Source organism: Myotis nattereri, assembly GCF_964212035.1.
Source record: "Myotis nattereri genome assembly, chromosome: 18".
Classification (NCBI taxonomy): domain Eukaryota; kingdom Metazoa; phylum Chordata; class Mammalia; order Chiroptera; family Vespertilionidae; genus Myotis; species Myotis nattereri.
Genome location: NC_138093.1, coordinates 2,470,146 through 2,493,431, shown reverse-complemented (window position 1 = coordinate 2,493,431; position 23,286 = coordinate 2,470,146). Strand labels below are relative to the sequence as shown.

At 48.3% G+C, this 23,286-nt stretch overlaps 2 protein-coding genes across 2 annotated transcripts; one reads left to right on the top strand and one right to left on the bottom strand.

The window, feature by feature from the left end:
- The first annotated feature begins 1,049 nt into the window (after nucleotides 1-1,049).
- On the top strand, nucleotides 1,050-15,073 carry LRRC39 (leucine rich repeat containing 39). Its single transcript, XM_081112716.1, has 10 exons — nucleotides 1,050-1,174; nucleotides 2,449-2,639; nucleotides 6,999-7,104; nucleotides 7,673-7,829; nucleotides 9,001-9,137; nucleotides 9,945-10,090; nucleotides 11,029-11,181; nucleotides 12,668-12,807; nucleotides 12,925-12,999; nucleotides 14,830-15,073. Exons 2-10 carry the CDS (start codon nucleotides 2,527-2,529, stop codon nucleotides 14,883-14,885), a joined length of 1,083 nt encoding a protein of 360 aa, XP_080968842.1. The 5' UTR covers nucleotides 1,050-1,174; nucleotides 2,449-2,526; the 3' UTR covers nucleotides 14,886-15,073.
- TRMT13 (tRNA methyltransferase 13 homolog) lies at nucleotides 14,975-23,181 on the bottom strand. The gene is made up of 11 exons (XM_081112715.1): nucleotides 23,018-23,181; nucleotides 20,608-20,654; nucleotides 20,451-20,517; nucleotides 18,880-18,942; nucleotides 18,402-18,471; nucleotides 18,140-18,246; nucleotides 17,619-17,786; nucleotides 17,363-17,435; nucleotides 16,707-16,781; nucleotides 15,571-16,000; nucleotides 14,975-15,298 (listed from the first exon to the last, which is right to left on the bottom strand). Exons 1-11 carry the CDS (start codon nucleotides 23,162-23,164, stop codon nucleotides 15,103-15,105), a joined length of 1,443 nt encoding a protein of 480 aa, XP_080968841.1. The 5' UTR covers nucleotides 23,165-23,181; the 3' UTR covers nucleotides 14,975-15,102.
- Nucleotides 23,182-23,286: the final 105 nt, after the last annotated feature.

The window sequence follows — 23,286 nt, the reverse complement described above, 5'->3', positions numbered from 1 at the left end:
CTGGGCCTCTCCTAGACTCTCGACTCTCGGAAGAAACAGCCCGCGCCCCCCAAAGCCATATCCTGGCGGTGGACACAGAAGCCCAGAGAGAGGTGGGTGTGGAGGCCGCAGAGGCGGGTGGCAGGCAGCTGACGGGGCCTCCACCTCCTCGGGGAATAATTCTGATAAATTTTGGAGTTCACGGCTGCTGGGCAATAAGGAGTTAAGGTCAGAAAACGGGGTTGGCTGGTCTCGGAGGCTGAGGGTGGCTGAGGTGGGTCGAAGGTGGTGACTAGATAAGAGGTTGGAGGGAGGTCAGAGGCAAAGGAAAATGAGGAAAGGTTTTGCAGCAGAGACTGCGCAGATAGATTCTGGAGAACAGCGTTATCACTCGGCCGGCGCGGCTCAGGGGCTGAGCGTCGACCTATGAACCAGGAGGTCACGGTTCCATTCCCGGTCGGGGCACAGGCCCGGGTTGTGAACTCCATCCCCAGTGTGGGGGGTGCTGGAGGCAGCTGGTCCATGATTCTCTCTCATCATTGATGTTTCTATCTCTCTCTCCCTCTCCCTTCGTCTCTGAAATCAATAAACATATATATATATTAATTATATTAGCCCTAGCCGGTTTGGCTCAGTGGATAGAGCGTCGGCCTGCAGACTGAAGGGTCCCAGGTTTGACTCCAGTCAAGGGCACATGCCCGGGTTGCAGGCTCAATCCCCAGTTGGGGGCATGCAGGAGGCAGCCGATTGATAATTCTCTCTCATCACTGATGTTTCTCTCTCTCCCTCTCCCGTCCTCTCTGAAATCAATAAAATATATATATTTGAAATTACATTAAATACTGACAATGTGGAAGTCACGGAAAGCGGAAGGACTCTCAGCAGGCACTCTTCTTGGAGCGCAGGAGGAGGCAGGCCTGCTGCTCTGTGGTGCCCACGGCTCGGCGTCCTGCCGCGCTGGGAATGCACTCACATCGTCACCTGCTGATGCTTCAGAAGCTCCACGTGGTCCCTGCTATTCTCAGCTTTGCCCGTGAACTAAATTTAGAACTAGGCTGACATTGCCTCTCACTCGGTGACAGTCTGACCCAGGGTTCACTCACTCAGAGCCACGCTGGACACGGGTCCCCTTGCCATACCCTCAGCTGGTCACCGCTAGCGTGGGGCATGTCAGCTTCTGTCACCACCGATGATGGTAAGTCTTTTTAAAAAAATATTTTTTCTCCTCCTTCACATATAAATAGGTTGCTGCTGCTGATGGTGCCTTTACTGTGCCTGTGTTGTCCAGAATGTACACCTGAACTTGGAACTGGATCTAAACGACTCTGGGGGTTCCTGGTCACTCGTGTGATTGTCCTTCTCCGGAGGGCTCAGGAGCGTTTGCTTTGAGGTTGTATTTCTTTCCTTTTGACTTTGTGAAGCTGAGGTTTCCGGTCTCAGCACTGCCGTCCTCGCCTCCAGCCAGGCACCGCGCTGGCCTGTCAGGGGATAAGCTAGGAGGAGACCGCAGTCCTAGGGAACGTGGCCGCGCTGTTACCGGACAACTGAAGGTGCCCCACGTTGACGGCAGATGAGGAAATGAGTGAGCCCATGCAAGTCTAGTAAAACGCACATTTACATGTAGATACTTGGGATTTTAATAAATACCTTGTTGTCTGATAGGCAAATACTTCAGACTGGCTCACCTCTGAGACAAATTGCAGGTTGACTGTGATACAGCCAGGTGGTGGGATTCTAAGCATTTGTATCCCAAGGTTTCTAAATGGCACAAGATCCCGCAAGCTCCCCTGTGTGGGTTCTGAGGGCGTTGCTTAGAAACAGGGACCCTCTCCTTAGGGTTTTCTGCATATTGGCAATTAGTTATCAATTATTTGTCTGTCTTGTCTCTCTTACCACACATACTGCACACTTCTTCTTTAAAGAAATCAATAATGTAGAGGCAATTAATAATGAAAAGCAGCCCTAGCTGGTTTGGCTCAGTGGATAGAGCAGGGGTCCTCAAACTTTTTAAACAGGGAGCCAGTTCACTGTCCCTCAGACCGTTGGAGGGCCGGACTATAGTTTTAAAAAAAACTATGAACAAATTCCTATGCACACTGCACATATCTTATTTTGAAGTAAAAAAACAAAACGGGAACAAATACAATATTTGTATTTGCTTGTGGCCTGCGGGCCATAGTTTGAGGACCCCTGGGATAGAGAGTCATTCGGCAAAGTGAAGGGTCCCGGGTTCTATTCCAGTCAAGGGCACATGCCTGGGTTGCAGGTTCCATCCCCGGTAGGGGGCATACAGGAGGCAGCCTATCAGTGATTCTCTCTCATCATTGATGTTTCTATCTCTCTCTCTACCTCTCCCTTCCTCTCTGAGATCAATAAAAAATATATTTAACTATATATAGAAGCTATTTGATCATGATGTACTCAGTGAGCATTCTGAAATGCATTTCTTTCCTCCTCTGGTACCATCAGGTCCTTTCTGAGACGCACCTGTGATCCCGCCATTTAAACCTAAGGAAGCTGGGGACTCTGTGACAATGTGGAGAAACCATGTCAGGGAACGGGGTTTGTGCCGGGGCTGTCAACGCCGTGAAGGAAGTGTGGGAGAAGAGGATACAGATACTCACGGAAGACCTGAAGCGAGAGAAGGAGTTTAAACAGAAGTAGGCTATACTTCCTTTATTCTTTTGAACAAGCGGAAATTCATGGCATCCTTATAGGAAAGAGCATTTGTTACAGGCGTTAGTATTGAATTTGATAGAGATGTTTATTTATTGAAACCTCAACACATACCCAAAGCAGACACCCGACTCAATCAAGAGTGGCCGTGTGATGGGGGCTCGGAAAACACAAGGTCTCTCTGTGAGAACGCTAGTTCTCCTGGGTCCCCAGAGGACTCTGCTCAACATTCACCAAAGTTTGATGAGTACCATTTAGTCTACTTGTCAGTGATTGTTTGCTCAACACCATATCCCCTAGGGTCTAAAGCAACATCCGGCCTGGCCAGCGGGGCTCAGTGGTTGGGTGTTGATCTATGAACCAGGAGATCACGGTTTGATTCCCGGTCAGGCATATGCTTAGATCAGTGATGGCGAACCTATGATACGTGTGTCAGAGGTGACACGCAAACTCATTTTTTTGGTTGATTTTTCTTTGTTAAATGGCATTTAAATATATAAAATAAATATCAAAAATATAAGTCTTTGTTTTATTATGGTTGCAAAGATCAAAAAATTTCTATATGTGACACCAGAGTTAAGTTAGGGTTTTTCAAAATGCTGACACGCCGAGCTCAAAAGGTTCGCCATCACTGGCTTAGGTTGAGGGCTGGATCCCCGGGGGGGGCGTGCAGGAGGCAGCCGGTCAATGACCCTCTCATCACGATGAGAGCTGTTTCTCTCTTTCTCTCCCTCTCCCTTCCTCTCTGAAATCAATGAAAATATATTTTAAAAAATAAAACAACATCTGGCAGAAGGCTCTGTAGACTCTCACCTATTTCAATAGCAGTGAGCTCCAGCCAGGGCCTCCAAGAATCCCCTGACTCCTAGATTTGGCTATATTTAAGTCGTTTGGTTCTCATCTGCCTTCTCGGTATCTGCCTGCTTTCCCCACTGAATGTCTCCAGTGCTCTGCTATTCTTGCAAGAAGAGCCCTTTCCTCACTGATTGCCCATAGCTCCATTCTTCAGTTCTCTTTCTAAGCATTACACGGTCTTGTGTTAGTTAGCAAATAACAGAAAATGCAACCAAAAATGGCATAAGCGGGAAGAAAGTCCTGAGGTGAGGCACTTGCAAAACGCCAACAGCCTTGTAGAGTCAGCTTCTCTTGTCACCTTCCACTGCCCATCTCCGCTGAGCTCCCCGAAATGTCACAGGATGACTGCACTCCCAGGCCTCATAGCTGGGCACCAGAGAAGAAAAGGGAAGAATGGAAAGTATTTCTATTTCTTTGTTGGCAAGGATTGGGTCATGTGTACACCCCTCATCCAGTTACCTTCTCGGGAATGAGACTGTATGATTGATTCAGACAAATTAAGGCTTACTGGTATACCTGGGTTACTTGGGGGAAGTGTAGACGGTTGAAAATAACAGGTATTCTCCCAGCAAAGAAGAGGTGGAAAAGGTTATTGATAAGCAACTACAGGTGTCTGATAACTGTCCCTAAAAGCATGGGGAGGAGCCATTCTCCCAACCAAAGTCAGGAGAGATAATGATGCTGCTGACAGTGATGAGGGTGGCAGCCCTCGCTGTGCACCCACTGCTTACTAGGCACGCTGTTAACTGTGTTTTTGCACCACCTCATGTGATCCTCTCAACATGCTGAAACACAGCCTCCCCTGAGGAGGAAAACCGGCATCCTAGTGCCTTAAACCAGAATGTCCACTTTTCCGGGTGAAGGGACCCAGGGCTGGAAGAGCAGCCACTGAGTCACATCTCCGGCGTCTACCTTGTTGCTCAACTGTGCGTGGCTTTCATTCCTGCAGTCACCCCAAGGCCCCAAATAGAAACACCAACTGCAGCCAGGGGATTGGACTCCGGCCAGCGGGCAAATGCACTCCCTGCTCCTGCCAGCACCCTCTGGGCCAAGGCTTCCCATGACGCGTATCTGGCCGCAAGGGGGGATGGCCCAATGACATCTTGTGCCCACTTACATTTAGAGGATCTGTTACTGAGGAAGAAGAGGGGTAACGGATACTGGGGACGATAAGCAGTCGCTGTCACCCATGGGTCCTATTATTTTCTCCATTTTCAAGGTGGGAAACCCGAGGGACAGGCCTCAGTCACTTGTCAAAGATCACGTTGCTAACAAGTGTGGAAGCGGTATTCACACTCACGCAGTCCGACGCCCTGTGCATTACCTCGACCCCAGGTCTCCCACTGCCCTAGGTTGGCTCTGTCTAGGGAGCTCCTCTGTGAAACCCCTTGTTTAGGGTACACACTTCTGATCAAGTTGACTTTACCGCACTCGTAATAAATCCTACTCGTTTTTAAAACAGTGGCCAGGCATCATGGCGTGGTTCTAAACCAGCCGTGGGCAAACTATGGCCCGCGGGCCGGATCCGGCCCGTTTGAAATGAATAAAACTAAAAAAAAAAAAAATAAAAAAAAAAAAGACCGTACCCTTTTATGTAATGATGTTTACTTTGAATTTATATTAGTTCACACAAACACTCCATCCATGCTTTTGTTCCGGCCCTCCGGTCCAGTTTAAGAACCCATTGTGACCCTCGAGTCAAAAAGTTTGCCCACCCCTGCTCTAAACTCTTGAATTTCACCTATGACCTGGGTCTCGTCAAGAATCATTTATTGCAGCAGCTCTGAGTTCTCTCTGTGCAAGAGTAAGGAGTGTGAATTACTAGTATTTTCCCCTACCGTGTCTTCTTTTTCGGCTTCATGACTAGATTGTGATGGGGAGGGAGTAAATGTTAGTAAAATGTAAATTTTAAAAGTTGTTATGCACCCCTCCTCCATCACTAAGGTTACATCTAGACTCCTCTCTGGCCTTACTTAGCTCAGCCCCTGGGGACATTCATTCATGCATGCACCAAACTGACCGTCACCTGGCCTGAGCACCAGGGGGCGCTAAGGATAAACCACCCCCAGATTCTACCTTGGGGTTACAGACAACACTTATGCTAACAGCTATAATTACTATAAGCCATATTAGAGGTTTCTGACCATCTTTAGGGGAAAAGAAAATCAGATACCATTTGATAAATTTAGGGAAAATGCCTATCTTTTTTCACACCTAGACCAAAATTAGTTTTTAGTTCTAGCTAGAATCTTTACTTGGAATTTGCAAAATGTAAATTTTCTCTTAATTTTAATCTTAAAACAATTTCATTGTCAATCAGGAGCTCAGCTGTTCAGTCTAGAAGGCCACACCAACGACATTCCCATGTTAGCTGATTAGTTAACTCTTAGGCAAGTCGCAGATGAAAATATACAGACTCTACAGAAATATTTTACAAACACAAACAGCAAATATTACACTTTTAGAGATATTTGGGTTTCTGTGCATTAAAATAAAACCCTTGCTGCCGAGACCGGTTTGGCTCAGTGGATAGAGCGTCGGCCTGCGGACTGAAAGGTCCCAGGTTCGATTCCGGTCAAGGGCACGTACCTGGGTTGCGGGCACATCCCCAGTGGGAGATGTGCAGGAGGCAGCTGGATCGATGTTTCTAAACTCTCTCTCTCTCTCCCTTCCTCTCTGTAAAAAAAAAATCTATAAAATATATATTAAAAAACAAACAAACAAATAAAACAAAATAAAACCCTTGCTGAAGATCAGTTAATAGGCAAAACTGTTAAGAATATATCTTACCTCCCAGATGTCAAGAGATTTTGGCCAAGAAATATTCAAATGTTTTAAACCTCCATTCTCTGATGACTGCTTCAGTGTTTTGGATTAGATGGTTGCACAGCCCTGTGCATATACCCAAACCGCTGAGTTGCACTGTAAAAGGGTTCGGTTTATGGCACTAAGCTATGTCTCCATAAAGCCACTAGAACAAAATCATGGGGAGTTACGATACTTTTCAAAGACGTAAAAACAAAGCATTTGTGCCCTGACTGGTTTGGCTCAGTGGATAGAGCGTCGGCCTGCGGACTGAAAGGTCCCAGGTTCGATTCCGGCCAAGGGCATGTACCTTGGTTGTGGGCACATCCCCAGGAGGAGGTGTGCAAGAGGCAGCTCATCGATGTTTCTCTCTCATCGATGTTTCGAACTCTCTATCCCTCTCTCTTCTTCTCTGTGAAAAATCAATAAAATATATTTAAAAACAAAAACAAAAACAAAAAAACAAAGCATTTGTGATACTGATCATATTTAACATCCTTACAAAATAAGTTCTTGTTCGCTCTCCAGACACTGCTGATCAGTTGTTTTTGAAGGGCCCTTCTTGATAGAAGAGCGAATGCTCTGGCTAACATCCAGTGTAATGTCTGCTCTGGCCGGTTGAATAGGAAGGTGAGTGTGGCCTCTCTCCTGGCCTGTGAGCTAAGGGACTTCCTGTCTCCCAGGCTCGTGCGGATCTGGGAGGAGCGGGTCACCTTGACGAGGCTGAAGGAAAAGGTCACCAGGGAAAACGGCAGAGTTATTTTGAAGATAGAGCAGGAGGAGTGGAAGGTAAGCGTGGCAGGTAATACTCGGTGGTTTGTCCACATTCTGCTTTTCGCAGGAGGATGATTCTGAGACTGGGTCATTAAGACTGGAATCAGTTAAGAAATTCTAATTTTAATAACATACCCAAAGGAATGAACAGCTGAGAAGAAATATAATGTCACGGTTTTTGTGTGTGTGTGTCTGCAAAAACTCAATTTGCTTCTCCTCTGCGTAAACTTAAAGCATTTGTAGTATTTCTTCTTCTAATCCTTTTCAGAATTAATTTCTCATTTTTTTAAAATAAAGGATGACCATCTGCCTACTGAAAATCACATAGCATTTCTGAAGCAAATAACTCAGTTAAAACTGGATAACTCAGTTAAATGGAAATGGATATTACTGTTTTATCAGGTCCACTAACTCTCATATACACACACAGCCCCCCAAAAAGTGAGTAACATAAAGCACTGGAAAGATCACCCACTTTCCAAGGTTTGTTCACAGATGCAACACTAACTCTACAACCCCACTTCCGTGCGGCAGGACACGGAGTGATGGAGTAACATCCCGTCTTTCCTTTCTCTCGACTCAGACCCTTCCTTCTTCTCTCCTGAAACTGAATCAGCTACAGGAGTGGCAGCTGCACAGAACTGGTTTGTTGAAAATCCCTGAGTTCATCGGAAGATTCCAGAACCTCATTGTGTTAGATTTATCTCGAAACACGATTTCAGAGATACCCCGAGGGATAGGTAAGGAACGTGCTGTCTTACCCACCGGCAGGTGTGCTTTTCTTTAGATTTTTGTTTGAGGCCCCGGCCGGGTAGCTCAGTTGGTTAGAGCATCACCCTGATACGCCAAGGTTGCGGGTTTGATCCCTGAATGAATGCTTAGATAAGTGGGCCAACAAATCGACGTTTCTCTCCCTCTAAAATAAAAAATCGTACATTAAAAAAAAAACACGTGGTTTTTGTTTAATACATGGCATAAAGATCTCATCGTCCCATAGCCCTTGAGAAAATTTTAAACATTCTGATCTACATCGACGTTCTTGGGGGATCCATGCTTCTGGGTTTACTGAGGTGATTCAGGAGGAGAGATCCATGCAGAAAAGTCTCTTCAGAAATGTGTAGATTCTAAAACCAATATTCCTGGTTCAGTAATTCCTCCTTGAAAGAGACAGTGTGGAGGCAAGAAAGGAAATTAGAAAGATCACTTAGATCTGGCCGGTTTGGCTCAGTGGATAGAGTGTTGGCTTTTGGACCAGAGGGTCCAGGTTTGATTCTGGTCAAGGGCACATGCCTGGGTTGCAGGCTTGATCCCCACTAGGGGGCATGCAGAAGGCAGCCTATCCATGATTCTCTCTCATCAATGATGTTTCTCTCTCTCTCCCTCTCTCTCTCTCTCTCTTCCTCTTTGAAATCAATAAAAATACATTTAAAAAAAGAAAGAAAGATCACTTAAAGGAGAAAGGAAATCCCCAAAGAGAAAATTGGTCAGGATATAGTATAGATAAAACGGGATGAAAAAAATGTGTTTTTGCCTGAAGCACTGGTACACCAGCCCGTTATCTGGGAAGAGTTAACAACCTGTCAACTGTGAATATATCAACATAAAACTGGCAAGTTCTTTTTTTAAAAGTATATTTTTGTTGATTTCAGAGAGGAAGGAAGAGGGAGAGAGATAGAAACATTAATGATGAGAGAGAATCATGGATCGGCTGCCTCCTGCACGCCCCCCACTGGGGATCAAGCCCACAACCCGGGCCTGTGCCCTGACCGGGAATCGAACCATGACCTCCTGGTTCATAGGTCGACGCTCAACACTGAGCCACGCCGGCCGGGCCTGGCAAGTTCTTAACGTGTAATACTTCCCAACGAAACATTGTCCACCCACCTGGTCTCATTGTGCACTTTTTCGTAGGGCTGCTTACTAGACTTCAGGAGCTGACTCTTAGTTACAACAAGATCAAGACGGTCCCCCCGGAGCTGAGTAACTGCGCCAGCTTGGAGAAACTGGAACTGGCTGTCAACAGAGACATCTGCGAGCTTCCTCCGGAGGTCAGGGGAGAGTGCCGGCGACGCTGGTGCCCATCTGCTAGTGGCTTGCCTCTCTCAGTGGTGGGGTCATTCCAAGCAGCAGCAGTAAAGAAATGGTACCCATTTCCTTCCAGGGAATGTGTAGTGAAAGCCGTTTCTTGTTATTGTAAGTAAGAGGCATTGTTTAAACAAGAAAAACCTCTGCTTAGCATAAGATACTTCTGTTACTGTCACAGTGCTCACATCCTCCATTGACCAGGCTGTGATCCACCTGAAGGCCAGAGTGAGTCTTACTGATTTCCATTCCTGGAGGCGAAGGCACAGCCTAGGATGTAGTTGATAATAAATGCGTATCGAAGGAATGAACCATCATCATGAAGCACGATGTGTTGACAGAAAACACTCTTTGGTAACTAGTTGGTTGTAATAGAGTGCCCAGGTTGTTTTTAAAAATATATCTTTTTATTGATTTCAGAGAGGAAGGGAGAGGGAGCGAGAGATAAAGGAGAGGGTCCCATTAAAGATTATTTTGAATTTGAGCTTTTCCACGCCAATCTCCGCTCATGTTTACTGTGAGAAGGAACAGCCGTCTCTCCGGCAGGTCTGCGAGGCCTGGGACTGGGTCTCTTCGGGAGAGACTTTCCTGGGAGTAGATGAGCTTCCGTGGGAGAGGGTTCCATGCTGGAAGTCACTTTGGTTTACTTTGATTTCCACGCTGAGGACATCGAGCCCACACCTACGGGAGCTCTCCTCACTGTAACGGAGCCCCCTCGCCAGGGGCGTGTCCAGCTCCTTCCCTCACTGTGGGACCCTCGCTTGTCTCCTCAGCTCGGCCGCCTGACGAAGCTCACCCACCTGGACCTGAGCATGAACAGCTTCACCGCCATCCCCGCCGCCGTGCTGAGCATGCCCGCCCTCGAGTGGCTGGACCTGGGGAGCAACCAACTCGAGCAGCTCCCCGATGCCATAGAGAGGTAAGGCAAGCAGCTTCTATTCCACACTGAGTTCAGGGAGGAAGGACGGGGAGAGAGAGAGAAACATCAGTGAGGAGAGAGAGTCACAGATCGGCTGCCTCCTGCACGCCCCCTACTGGGGATCGAGCCCGCAACCCAGGCATGTGCCCTGACCGGGCATTGATCAGTGACCTCCTGGTTCATCGGTTCATGCTCAACCACTGAGCCACACCGACCAGGCAAGCAAACAACTTCTAATGCTACCAACGGGCGTGATGAAGTAACCTAGGATAAGAAATAAAGAAAATGAAGGGGACCCCAGGCATAAGCACAGTAGATACATCTAGTTCTAACTGTGCTACCATTTAATAGAAAAGTTTCACTTATTCCAAAAAAAGAAAAGAAAGTAAAATAGCAAAACTTGGCTACCTGGCTTCCGCAATGTGACGAGAACCTGCTGCCATGGTGACAACGTTGCTTAGCGCACGCCGCACGCTTCTGTGCGCTTGAGGAGTGGACGAGGAAGCTGGACTGCTCAAGGCCACAGTCAGTGTGCGACCCGGGACTTGAACCCAGGCCGCCTGCCCCCAGAGTCTATGGTGTTAACCACATGCACACTTCCTTTGCCAGCTGAGCACATTAGTAATCTCTGATTTTCGCTGATTCGGATTCGATCCCATTTACAGCAGCCCTTCTTTAAGAAAGTCTATGAGAGCAGTGAAGAAGTCTAGAATACACTGATCTCATTTCCACTCCTGCACCATGACGCTGCCCTGTAGGGATGAACTCCCCAATGCCGTTCCCTTATAAGCAGGTGAGGTGAGGTCAGTTCACTCGATAGGTATGCTGGCTAGTGGAGATGCTACAGAAGGTGACATTTCTTTGTTAAGTTCCTAAGAACCAGGGTGTCCATATTGTGTGTGATCGACTCATCGCAGAAACCTCTTTTAATTCTTCAGGATGCAGAGTCTGCACACGTTGTGGCTGCAGCGGAATGAAATCGCCTGCTTGCCCGAGTCCATCAGCAGCTTGAAAAACCTGGGCACGCTCGTTCTCTGCAACAACAAACTGCAAGACATCCCGGCGTGCATGGGCGAGATGCCCAGCCTGAGGTACAGGTTCTCCACACCAGCCTGGCACGCTCCTTTCTGGCTGTGGAACAAAGCCACACAGCGGAATCACTGCACATCTGAGTTCTCCTTCAGATGAATACACCCATTTAAAAGACGTGTCCAACTTTGAAACTCTAATTTACAAATCGGATGCATATAATGCCGAGTCCATAAAACTAAAGCCATGCTGGGATTTATCAGCATCAAGGAATGCCCTATAGTTTTTTTAATATGTTTTTATTGACTTTTAAAGAGAGAGGAAGGAAGAGGGAGAGTAACATCGATGAGAAACATCATCAATCGGCTGCCTCCTGCACGCCCCATTCTGGGGATCAAGCCCACAACCCAAGCATGTGCTCTGATCCGGAATTGAACCGAGATCTCTTGGTTCCTGGGTCAATGCTCAACCACTGAGCACATGGCCAGGCAAGGAATGCCCTCTGTTGGTGGCGTTTTCATGAAATCGCCTAAGTTCATTACTATTAAAACTCCTTTGGTATCTTCCTCCCAAAACTTAACTTCTTGGCAGTGAACATAAGACATGAGAATTCATGCCAAATCCCACATCTGTAACAAAACCATTCATTCATTCATTCACATGTGCAGTGACTACCAAGGTCTGTACCAGATGGTGAAGTTACGATGATAAAAAGACACAAACAAGTCTATAAAATACGCATATTTTAAGTTTATTGCGTTCATTGTACAGATAAAGCAGGCTTTCTGTTAGATGGCCTGGCTCAAGTGCAGGCAAATGGGAGTGATCTGAGCATGTGTCAGGTCGGCCAGGTGAAGCTATCCTGTGCAGTAGCTTCGGGGAATTACATGCATTTTTGGCTGACTTTCAAGTTACAGTGGGTCTATCGGGACATAACCCCACTGTCAGGTGGAGGAGCCTCTGTGTGTTTGAGATGCATTAGGAATGCCCTGGGAAGTCCCACTGCTCCACATTAAATCCATGCTGCCAACAGTTGCTTGCTTTTATTTATTTTAAAATGTTTTTATTGATCTTAGAGAGGGAGAGGGAAAGAAGAGGGAAAGATTGATGAGAGAAACATCCATCAGCTGCCTCCTGCACGCCCTCTACTGGGAGGAGTCCTCACTCTGGGCATGAGCCCTGACCAGTCGAACCTGTGTCGAACCAGTGACCTTTCCTGCACTGAAGGACGCCCAACCGTCACACCCGCAGGACTAGCAATTACTTTTCCGAGCTCTGGAAATAAGTTGTCTCCAGCTGGTATTTTTTTCTTCAAGAAAGAAACTTAAAGATTCTTGGGCTATGTCACATCTCACCAAGATGCTGTCATTGGGACCAGCTAGAGTTGTTTAGAACAGCGGTCACCAACCGGTGGTCCGTGGGCCACTGGGGGTCCAGGAGGTCCGAAAGGCTGGTAACCGCTGGTTTATACTATCATCACTGCTCTGTCTCCAGGGAATTTCACACTCCCACGGCACCTGTAAACCCTGGTTTCTGGCACTCTGTTAGGTTTGTCAACTTCAGAGACAACCCGCTGAGACTGGAAGTGACCCTTCCCGCCCCTGAGAGCACCGAGGAGGAGGAGGAGCAGGAATTATTCGGCCTCCAGTTCATGCACACCTACATCCAGGAGTCCCGGAGACAAGCAGGTATGCAACTGGTGCTTCCACAGGTTCCGTATTCCTTCTGGTGGAGGAGTGTTTATGTTCATGAACTCCTTTGTGGATTTCTTCTATCTTTTTAAAATATGTTTTTATTGATTCTAGAGCGAGAGGAAGGCAGAGGGAGAGAAACATCGATGGGAGAGGAACATCCACCAGCTGAACCTGCAGATTCTGCAGGTGAGGAGCAGCTAGGTGCACGTCCCACATGTCGGTCAGGATGCTAAGGAAAATGAACAGGGTGGGGGAAAGCTGCGATTGACCTACGGCTGGCATGCTGAAGGGCAATCGTTACTACCCATAGAGAACTAGGTACCCGCGTCGGAAATGTAAATGGACCACAAGACTGTCGGTGATTCTCTTGTGTGTGTAAATGTTTTATGAAACTTAAGTGATGGTGCCTCCTATAGCATAATCACTTATTTCCAGGCATGAGTTGTTGAATGGTACAAAACGGATGGTGTGACGTAAATGAGCATGGTCTGACCCAGTGTATCAGGTTAATTATTGAATGACTAGTAGCCCTGCGCATGAATCTGTACACCAGTAGCTCACTGCTGCCCTCCTGTAGCTCCCCCCGCCCCCCTGCCCCCTCCTGTAGCTCTCCGCACCCGGCTTGTACCTTGCTGGCCCACCCTCCTGCTGATCCATGATCTGGTCGTGACGCGCTTGGTCGTTATGTCTCAGGGCATAATGGCTAATTAGCATATTCCTCTCTTATTATATAGGATGTATTATCTTGATTTATATTTCCTTGAATGGGGGGCACATGAGTAACTAACTTAAAATAGAATCAAACTACCTTACTTTAATAATATTTTGCATACAACTTATAACAAGAGAAAAAGGTTGTAACTTAGTCAATACAACCAAGTCTGCTTATTATTTATTAAAATGATGAGATTCATGACTAGCACTATTTGTAACAGTTAGTATTCATGGAGTACTTACTCTGTGCTCCGACCATTCTAAGCATTTTACATTCATAATCTCATCTGATGTTCACAACAACCCTGCGAGGTAGGCTTTATTATTGCCATCACCCCCATTTTAGGAGGAAACTGAGGCACAGAGATTAGGGAGCTTGCCCAAGGTCACACAGCTGAGAGGTGGTAGGCTTGGGATTTGAACCCACGCAGTTTCACAAAACATGAGATTAAACTAAAATAGAAAAGTCAGGAATTAAAAATAGGCTGTTTAATTTACGATTCATGTAACCACAGACCTATAAAAAAGTTTTCTAAGAGTATCATTAATCCAAAACTAGTAATTCTGAGTCTTTGTCTTGGCAAACGTACCAATGATGAACACGTTTGTTTACAACTAAAGGCAGAATCACTCAAAATACCAGTCTCGCCATGTGATTGGTTTAATATTGCTGTGCATAGAAACTCTTTACGAGGTAAATGAGGCCTCAGTGTGAGGTGTCTGGTTTCACTACCTAATTTTCACTACACTCCAAATTCTTTTCCCAAACAAGAGAGAACACACTTATATCTGTATTTATACATGTAAAAGTAGCCTGTTAAGAGATGTGAGATAATTAACTTCAGAAGTTATTTGCAAATTTCGACTTAATTTGTGAAGTGAGCTTCTCAGTGTCTTTTTGGAAGTTCTAACTGTATAATACCCAATAGAACGAACTATTTTTTTCTTCCCCTGGAAAACATTGCTTCGGTTTCGGAGTTTGCTTGGACAAATTCTGAGAATATATACACGCAGGTCTGACCCTGGAAATCTGAAGGTGAATTTATTGGTTGATTGTGAATACCTCTGGGTCTGTTTGCAAAGGAAAAAAACAAACTGACTATTCTTTCCAGATCTGCTTGGAAAGAAAAACCCACACAGAAACCAGTGCTCAAGCTGCCCCGTTAGAAACTGACAATTGATTACTACGCCTTGAACTTGAGAAATAAAAAGGACTAAATAAAACCAAGGGACAGTGAATTCCAAAATTCATGTACCTAGAAAGTGACTGTGCTAGCCCCATGGCGACCTGTTGTGTTTCAGATGCCGCAGCCGACTGTGCGACCACGCCCCCCGCCTCTACAGACCCCGACGGCTGACGGGACCCAGGCGCCTGCTGAAGTGACTTTGGTGAATTTTCTCAGGTCTGGACTCTTCTCAAGTAAAAAACAAAGCTAGTACCCAAGTTCAATGAGGCACAACGTTTTTTTAAAGTTCGCATCACCTGCTATCAATGATATTTTTGTGAATATAAAAATACAATGTAGAAGGCCTTGTTTTTTGGTGGAAGACAGATGGTGTTCAGTTTCTTCTCCGTCAAGCAGTCGCGTCTGCTGGTGGAGCCTGCGCGGGTAAGGCCGTGAGCAGCACGTTCTCCAGGGACACCCCGGGGTCGGCGTAGCGCTGCAGCGCGCCCCGGAAGCCCCGCCGCTGCAGGTACTCCAGGCGGCCCTGGTCAATCAGCAGCTTACACAGGCGCCCCAGCCTCTCCTTCTCCTCTGCAGGGAGAAACCTACACAAAGAACACACACAGCAACGCTCGCGTTTGTCAGTTTGCAACAAGCTCTTTTCTGGCTCCTGTGTACTGGAAGCCGCGGGTGAGCTGCCGGCCCCTGGGCGCTGTGTCCCACGCTTCCCAGACACGCTTCACTTATGACCACAATGCAGACGTGAGGCTTTGAGCTGACGGCCACACACATGTTCATGAATGAACTTTGGCAGCATTCGTCTGAGAACAGAGATGAACAGTCCCGCCCCAGAGCTGTCCAGTTCCCCGTCACTTACCCGGGCAAAGTCCCGGCGCGGTCCTCAGGGCCTCCGTGTCCCCCGCCATCATGCTCCTCGCCGTCCTCGCTCTCGTCATCTCTTGTCCTGGAGACACTGGAGGCCTCCGGAGCAGCTGTCCGCCTCCCACACGTCGCCCAGCTACTCATGCGCTGGAAATAGTGGAACTCCAGGGCTCCCAGGCCCCGGGCCCTGAAATAGTCTTTGCCCACATAGTGTCTCCAATCGCACCTGTGGTGACAGCACAGCGCGACCACAATGCCAGCCACAGGACTCCACACCTCCGCCACGTGGCCTTCACCTCCGTCCCCGGCCGCAGCGTCCAGGTCCTTGTCTGCCTTACTGTTCTTTATGCGTTTGGCTGAAGGCTCCTCATTCCCCTCCTCACGCCTGGCTCCGTACGTTTCAACCAGACAGCGCAATGCCAGATCTGCAAACACAACCACGGCCCCACGGCAGCGTCTTCCCCGTGAGTCCTTTCACTTCGAGGGAGCACTATGGCTTCTAAAACCCCAAACCAAAAGCAGCCAACCTGCTTAGCTTCCCACCAGTGATCATTCTCTTCTGAATGGTCAGCTTTGTTTGTATTTGCTCTTTTCTCATTATCGTCTCACTTTCTTGAATGATTTATTCTGCATAAAGTCTACTTCTCAGTAAAACTTAAGGTCTAGTTTGCAAAATCTCTCAGTCCAAATCCTGGGACTGACTTCAGGTCTCCTGTCCTGGCGGAGGAAATGCCTCGCACGGAGCAAACTCATCTCCCTACACTTACAAGCCACGGAGGTTTCCACCTCAAGAAAAGCCGAAGAAAGAAATGAAGAGGCCAGGCGTCCGTGTGGCTGGCGGAGGTGCCAGTCCTGAAAGGAGAGATGGAGGGAAGACGCAGAGGGAGAGCCAGGAAGGAAGAGCCACCGAGAAGCACGCCATTCAGGAAGGGGAGCAGGAGGCCCTGTGTCTGATCTCACTCGGGGCCATGAGCAGCTGAGCAGGAGGCCGTCTGCTCTCCCACGGGCAGTGCTCCCGGGCAGACCACCACACGGTGACCACGTGACGGGAACATAGAGAGACCCCTGAAACGGCGAGGCCGTGCGCTAGGACCTCGAGAGCGTGGAGATGCGATGGGTGTGCGGGCTTACCTGTCGCCGCACCACACAGGTGCTTTCCGATTCCTACCACAGGCAGCCTCTCCCTGCTCAGCACGGGAATCCTGTCTGAAATAAAAGGAGAACTAAGTCAGCCCCTCGTGGGATAAGGCCTTACGGTGCCTCCCCAAACAGGGAACTAAGTAGAGTCTTTGAGTTTTAGGGCTGAGAGAGACTCAAACGAAACGTTCGCACTTGGTGGTTTAGGGATGAGGCTCAGAGACGCAGCGGCTGGAGGAGGACACACGCGGCTGTGAGCGGGCAGTGTGGCGGCTGCCTGACCAGGCCTCGCCCTCGCGCCTGACGCGTGTCATGCGTGGCTGGAGGACACAGGCGGCTGTGAGCGGGCAGTGTGGCGGCTGCCTGACCAGGCCTCGCCCTCGCGCCTGACGCGTGTCATGCGTGGCTGGAGGACACAGGCGGCTGTGAGCGGGCAGTGTGGCGGCTGCCTGACCAGGCCTCGCCCTCGCGCCTGACGCGTGTCATGCGTGGCTGGAGGACACAGGCGGCTGTGAGCGGGCAGTGTGGCGGCTGCCTGACCAGGCCTCGCCCTCACGCCTGACGCGTGTCATGCGTGGCTGGACTTCCAAGCAACCCGAGCTGGAAACGTCTATGATTTATGGCAGACAACGGAAAGTTACGCAACTCACTCAAACACAGGTGTTGAATGTCGATCTGAAGTCTTTGAAACACTGAATTTTTCTTTCTGTGTTTGCCATCTACCTGCACAAACAGAACATTATTATAACCATGGCTTTTCTATGTTTAAGGAAAAGCTTTATTAAAATAAACAAGTTCTATTTGTTTTCAAAATGCAGAGCAAAATCCCCTTTCACTAAGAGACATGCCTCTGGCCCACGAGGACGTGCAAGCCCATCCGGGCAGCGTGTGGCCGTGGTCGCTCACCTTGAACCTCGTGGGCACCTTCTCTACGAGGATGAAGTGAACTTCTTCGGCATCTTTTAAGGCAATATCAACCCAGTGAGATAATTTCCCCTTTCCTGCTCCAAACTCAACAAAGCATCTTCTTGGACCAAGTAACTTTAATTTCTCAATGTTACCTAAAATAGAAGCCTGCAAACCTCACGAGATTATTTTATAAACGAGAGCAAACACATCTGGCTCAAGCGGGAAAAATAGCAGAAGGTAATATCTACAGAAGGCGGCATGGTCACAAGGAAGATGTCTGTGTGGCTTTAAATTTTTTTCTCTTGCTTTGTTTTTAAATATTTAACACGCGGTACTCAGACCCACAGTCAGGCCAAACATTTTAGTAGACGTTTACACATACTTATTAGAATGGAAGGGTTCTGTCCCTGAAAGGCACACTGAGTGAAAGCTCATTAGTAGCTATGTTTAGAAAGAACGGAATGTTAGCTTCTGACAGACCAGAGGCCATGTTCAAGATCAGCGTGGCCTACACATACCTGCTGCTTCAGGTGTTTGGTTGCAGAGTCACCATTGTTAGGGTCATTAAGGGCATCATGCAATGCAGGATGGGACATAATTTGATCTTTAAGTGTCGAGTTCAAACCTGTGCCAAATGTAAGCACCAGAGCTTAAGCAGCCAAACCTGAAACCACAGGCTCTGGACAATGGTGGGGATACCCTTAAACCACGCTGGTGCCGGTCCACGTACCACCTAACTGTTCTTCAAAATCTTGAACTCGCAACTTTAGGCAGACTTACCCTCACTTGCTTTTTTCAACTTCTTAATTAAAATTTCCAACTGTTCTTCAGGGAGAGAAGAAATTGGAACCTACATACAAAAAAATGAGGGGTGAGCTGATCACTAAGAATATCAATTCTATAGAAAATGCATTCTAAATTTTAAAAAATTAACTTATTCCAAACAAAAATTGGAACGCAGCTAATTCAATGTGGAGACAGCTTATAAATACTGTTTAAAAGTAAAAAGTCCGCCCGCCCTAACTGGTTTGGCTCAGTGGATAGAGCGTCGGCCTGCGATCTGAAAGGTCCCAGGTTCAATTCCGGTCAAGGGCATGTACCTTGGTTACGAGCACATCCCCAGTGGGGGGTGTGCAGAAGGCAGCTGATTGATGTTTTTCTCTCATCGATGTTTCTAACTCTCTATCCCTCTCCCTTCCTCTCTGTAAAAAATCGATAAAATATATTAAAAAAAAAAAGTAAAAAGTCAAGTACTTACTAACTGTTCAGATATTTCTGTTTCGTCTTTTAGGCCTGCATTAATATCTTGAATAAAGAAGTCCTTAACCAAAACAAAACCATAAAAATGCTGTTATTAATGTGAAGAGCTCACAGAAACTGAACTGAAAAACTGATCCTTCCCTTCTCCCCTTGTCTGTGCCTCCCTTCGACCCATTCATTCATTACACAGTTACTGAGCACCTACTGTCGTCCTTCATTACAGTTACTGAGCACCTAGTGTGGCCATTCATTACACAGTTACTAAGCACCTAGTGTGGCCATTCATTACACAGTTACTGAGCACCTAGTGTGGTCATTCATTACACAGTTACTGAGCACCTAGTGTGGTCATTCATTACACAGTTACTGAGCACCTAGTGTGGCCATTCATTACACAGTTACTGAGCACCTAGTGTGGCCATTCATTACACAGTTACTGAGCACCTAGTGTGGTCATTCATTACAGTTACTGAGCACCTACTGTGGCCATTCATTACAAAGTCACTGAGCACCTACTGTGGCCATTCATTACAAAGTCACTGAGCACCTACTGTGGTCATTCATTACAAAGTCACTGAGCACCTACTGTGGCCATTCATTACAAAGTCACTGAGCACCTACTGTGGTCATTCATTACAAAGTCACTGAGCACCTACTGTGGTCATTCATTACAAAGTCACTGAGCACCTACTGTGGCCATTCATTACAAAGTCACTGAGCACCTACTGTGGCCATTCATTACAAAGTCACTGAGCACCTACTATGGTCCTTCATTACAAAGTCACTGAGCACCTACTGTGGCCCTTCATTAGCTTTGGGTGCTGAGGATTCACCACAGGAGAGAACAGAACAAGGAACTCTGTGTTCACGGATCTTCTATCCTAGTGAGTGGTTCTGTGAACATCTGTCGTCTAGAGAAATTCACCAGTAATTTTCTATGAAGAGTTTTAACCTCACTACAGCGCAGACGGAGGGCTGGGTCAGTTCTGTTCACGGCATTAAAGCAAAAACAAAGCATCAACTATACCCATGGCTGCTGATCAGACAGGAACCATGACCAACACCAGAGGCAAGATACCGATGTCGCAACAGTTTAGGTCTGATTTCTTCCACCTAAAATACTAATGAAAATAGATAATCATTCTCTCTGGGAAGCCTGTCTTGGTCTCTTGGACTTAATTTTAATTTTTACGTAAGTGTGTGTTCTTATCACATGTGCACTCCTTCCGCTGACCTTATTACGATACCCGTTCTTGACAGCTTACTTACCAGTTTCAAATAAGCCCCTTGGGATCAATTTAATTGGAATAACCCTAGGAGGCACTAAGGAAATATTTCTGAATAAACACACTGTGAAATCATTCTCTGAACTACACTCTGGTTGCATAAAATTCTATTATCTGCACGAGGACTCTCTCGGATACAGTGCTGGCCTTCAAACACGCAAACGCAGGGACCGCATTCAAGCCTCGGAGACGAGAGTGAAGTGCTCACATCTGTAATCTACTGAGTCTGTAAAACATCACACAGCACACGGTCACCATTCAGTTCTACCGATCAGCTACTTACAGGTTTGGGCTTCTCTCTTGAGTTACATTTTCTCAAATGCTTTGCTAATTGATCTTCGTAGACTGTGCTACATTTGAAGAGAAAATGATTTAAAGTAAGACTTGTGACAATTACTGTTTCCGGCACAGAAAAACCCCTTATCTGACCCCGTACTTACTGTTTCGGATCTAAAGGACACAGGATTCTTTTTCGAGCATTTTCTTCCTAGTAAAGAAAAAGGATATATTTATTTGAATAAAATACCAAATTCACTGCTGACAGGCACTCGCTTTGACTTCAGTGCAATCCTAAGTTGATGCGTTCCCGAAACAAGGCAGAGAGTCCTTAAGTGGCTGTGAATGAAACATGGGCTCAAGCAGGTCACAGGGTCCAACAACTAGTGTCCAGTGCGGCTGGTGTGCGCACAGACGAGCAAATACTGCTTTGGACGAGGCCCCGCAGCGTCCTACAGGTTATGAAGGCGGCCTGCACACGAACCTGCACCTATGACAGCACTGACGAAGACACCACTATCAGGCCAGGCACCACTGAGCGAGAAAAATACTGCCAATTTAAGTTGTGATGTCACTGATTTCGGGACACATCCTGATTTCAGAGATGCTCAAAGAAAGGGTCTTAGACACGATGAACTATGGCATTTAACCACTGGCTCGGTGGCCAAATTCTACAGGCGAGCAGAGTCGCACTGTTTGTTTCTAAGTCACGTGGAGTGAACCACAGGCACTAGGAAAATTCAAGGGAAATTAATCGTGATGGCAACTCCACGCGATCTGTAGGGGACAGGGCAGTACTCGGAGGTCTGGTCCTCAGCTCCAGCTCCTAACTCTGTGACCTTAGTAGACCTCCTGCCTCCACCCAAACATCACCATTAATTTTGCCTCCAAAGGGGGAGGAAGATGAAGTGAGCTAATTGTTTCTAAAAACCTGCGTAGCACGGGGCTGGCTCTCGGGGAATACCGACCGACCAACCGACCGACCGGCTGGTAAGGACTGATTCTGAGTCTGCTGTCACCTTCCAGCCGTGTGGCTAAGCTCACATCCGAGGTCTCAGAGTGAGAACAAAACCACGCATCTCCTTCTTCAATCGAGGGACGTCTGCCGGTCCCCTCAAAGCCGGCCCACACACCTGTGGGTGTGCGCCCGAGTTCTCACCCTAAGTCCAGGCCGCCCCACCCCCAAACCAGGGTAAGCTGGTTCCCGTGTGCTGCCCTCCAGGCCAGTGCCAGGGCATTCAGCGTCTGAAGCAGGGCGATGGCCACCACGGACAGCGGCGGATGAAGGGGCCGAGCTGTCCTGCATGGAGCCTGGAAGGGTGAACCCGGGACTAACAAAAACCACACACCCAGCACTGGGCGGCCCCCAGGCCCGAAGCAGACACCTGCCTCTTCTCCTTAACCCAGAGCCTACCCGCAGGGCCTTTGCCACCGGCACCCCTCCTCTATTCCCATTCCTATTCCTATTTTCCTATCATCTACACCCCAACTCACAGTCCAGTTATACGGGGGACTGTACTAGTGAACACAATGGCTGCCTGTTTTCATTTTTATTTTTTTAAATATATTTTTATTGATTTCAGAGAGGAAGGGAGAGGGAGAGAGAACCACCGATCAGCCCCCCACCCCCTACTGGGGATCGAGCCCGCAACCCAGGCCTGTGCCCTTGACGGGAATCAAACCCGAGACCCTTCAGTCCGCAGACCGAGGCTCTATCCACCGAGCCAAGCCGGCCAGGGCTGGTTTCATTTTTAAAGGGAGAGTGGATTCTGACATGTTTTAAAATCCCCCCGCCCATTAGGAAGTACAGATGGGGAGGAGAGTGATTAACCACAGAACTTGTATGCATAAGGCATAACCCATGGGTAAGGGGTCAATGGGGGGATGGGGGGAGCATCTGTAACACTTTCAACAATAAAGATTTTTAAAAGGGGAGCAGCCACAGCACAGTGGGGATGTAAAGCGCCCGCAGGGAATGCGGTCAGCAATGGCGATAACCATGCGTGGCCAGCTGGGGGCTGGGGCGGGGGGCGGGCACCCTAAGTTACAGGACTGTCTATCGCTGTTGTGCACCGGAACTGACAGGCTATGTGCAACCGAAAAGTGAAACAATAAAACTGCCCCTCCAGGAGCTGGGGGGGCCCATCCTTGGGGTGCGCCGGGAGGCCGCACGGGCTGTTCATTTCAGGACTGGACACGGGGAAGGGGGGGGGGGTGTCCCTTCGTCCACACGGTGCTGCGCACCCCCAACCAACACAGGATGACACTGCGTGTCAACTGTCACCGAAAAGTAAAGAAACACCTGCTTCCAAGCCACACTCTAAGGAGCTTCTCTCCGCCGCACTGACGAGAACAAACGGGGTGCGGATCCCCGCGCGTCGTGGAGGGACCCCGGGGGGCGGCGACGCGGCGGGCGCGGGAGTCCCTCTCCCCGTCGCCCCCCGGGGGCCCAGAACCGCGGGGATGAACCGAAGAGGCTGGAAAACCCGGGGGACCGAAGCCCAAGTCGGTGCGAGAGGGGAGGGGCGGGGCCGGGAAACTTGGTTCCGACTTTCGGGCGGGGAGCTACCAGACCTCCGCGGCGCCAGCGTGTTCGCCACAGAACCTCCTCCCGGCTGCCGCCACCATCCTGCAGAACCTCTTCTTCTTTGCCACGTAGTAGCCGCAGCGACCCTCGGCTGGGAAGCCCGTCGCGTGCGGAGTCGGCGCAGAGGCCGCCATGGTTCAGGGCAAGCAGCGAGTGGAGGGAGGGAAAGTTGTCAGCTCCCCGCGGGAACCTCTGCCCTTATCAAAGATGGCCGCCTCGGGGCCCCGCCACGCTGGTGACGCCGGGACTACCGCTC

Bases quoted from the DNA above. Each gene is read 5' to 3' on its own strand.
- LRRC39 (XM_081112716.1), top strand. From the start codon at position 2,527: ATGTCAGGGAACGGGGTTTGTGCCGGGGCTGTCAACGCCGTGAAGGAA. The intron at 9,138-9,944 runs GTCAGGGGAGAG...TTGTCTCCTCAG, and splicing joins TCTGCGAGCTTCCTCCGGAG to CTCGGCCGCCTGACGAAGCT. The intron at 10,091-11,028 runs GTAAGGCAAGCA...TTAATTCTTCAG, and splicing joins CTCCCCGATGCCATAGAGAG to GATGCAGAGTCTGCACACGT.
- TRMT13 (XM_081112715.1), bottom strand. From the start codon at position 23,164: ATGGCGGCCTCTGCGCCGACTCCGCACGCGACGGGCTTCCCAGCCGAG. The intron at 18,943-20,450 runs GTAAGTAGCTGA...GTTTTGGTTAAG, and splicing joins CAAGAGAGAAGCCCAAACCT to GACTTCTTTATTCAAGATAT. The intron at 17,787-18,139 runs GTATGTGTAGGC...TGAGGTTTGCAG, and splicing joins CCAAACACCTGAAGCAGCAG to GCTTCTATTTTAGGTAACAT.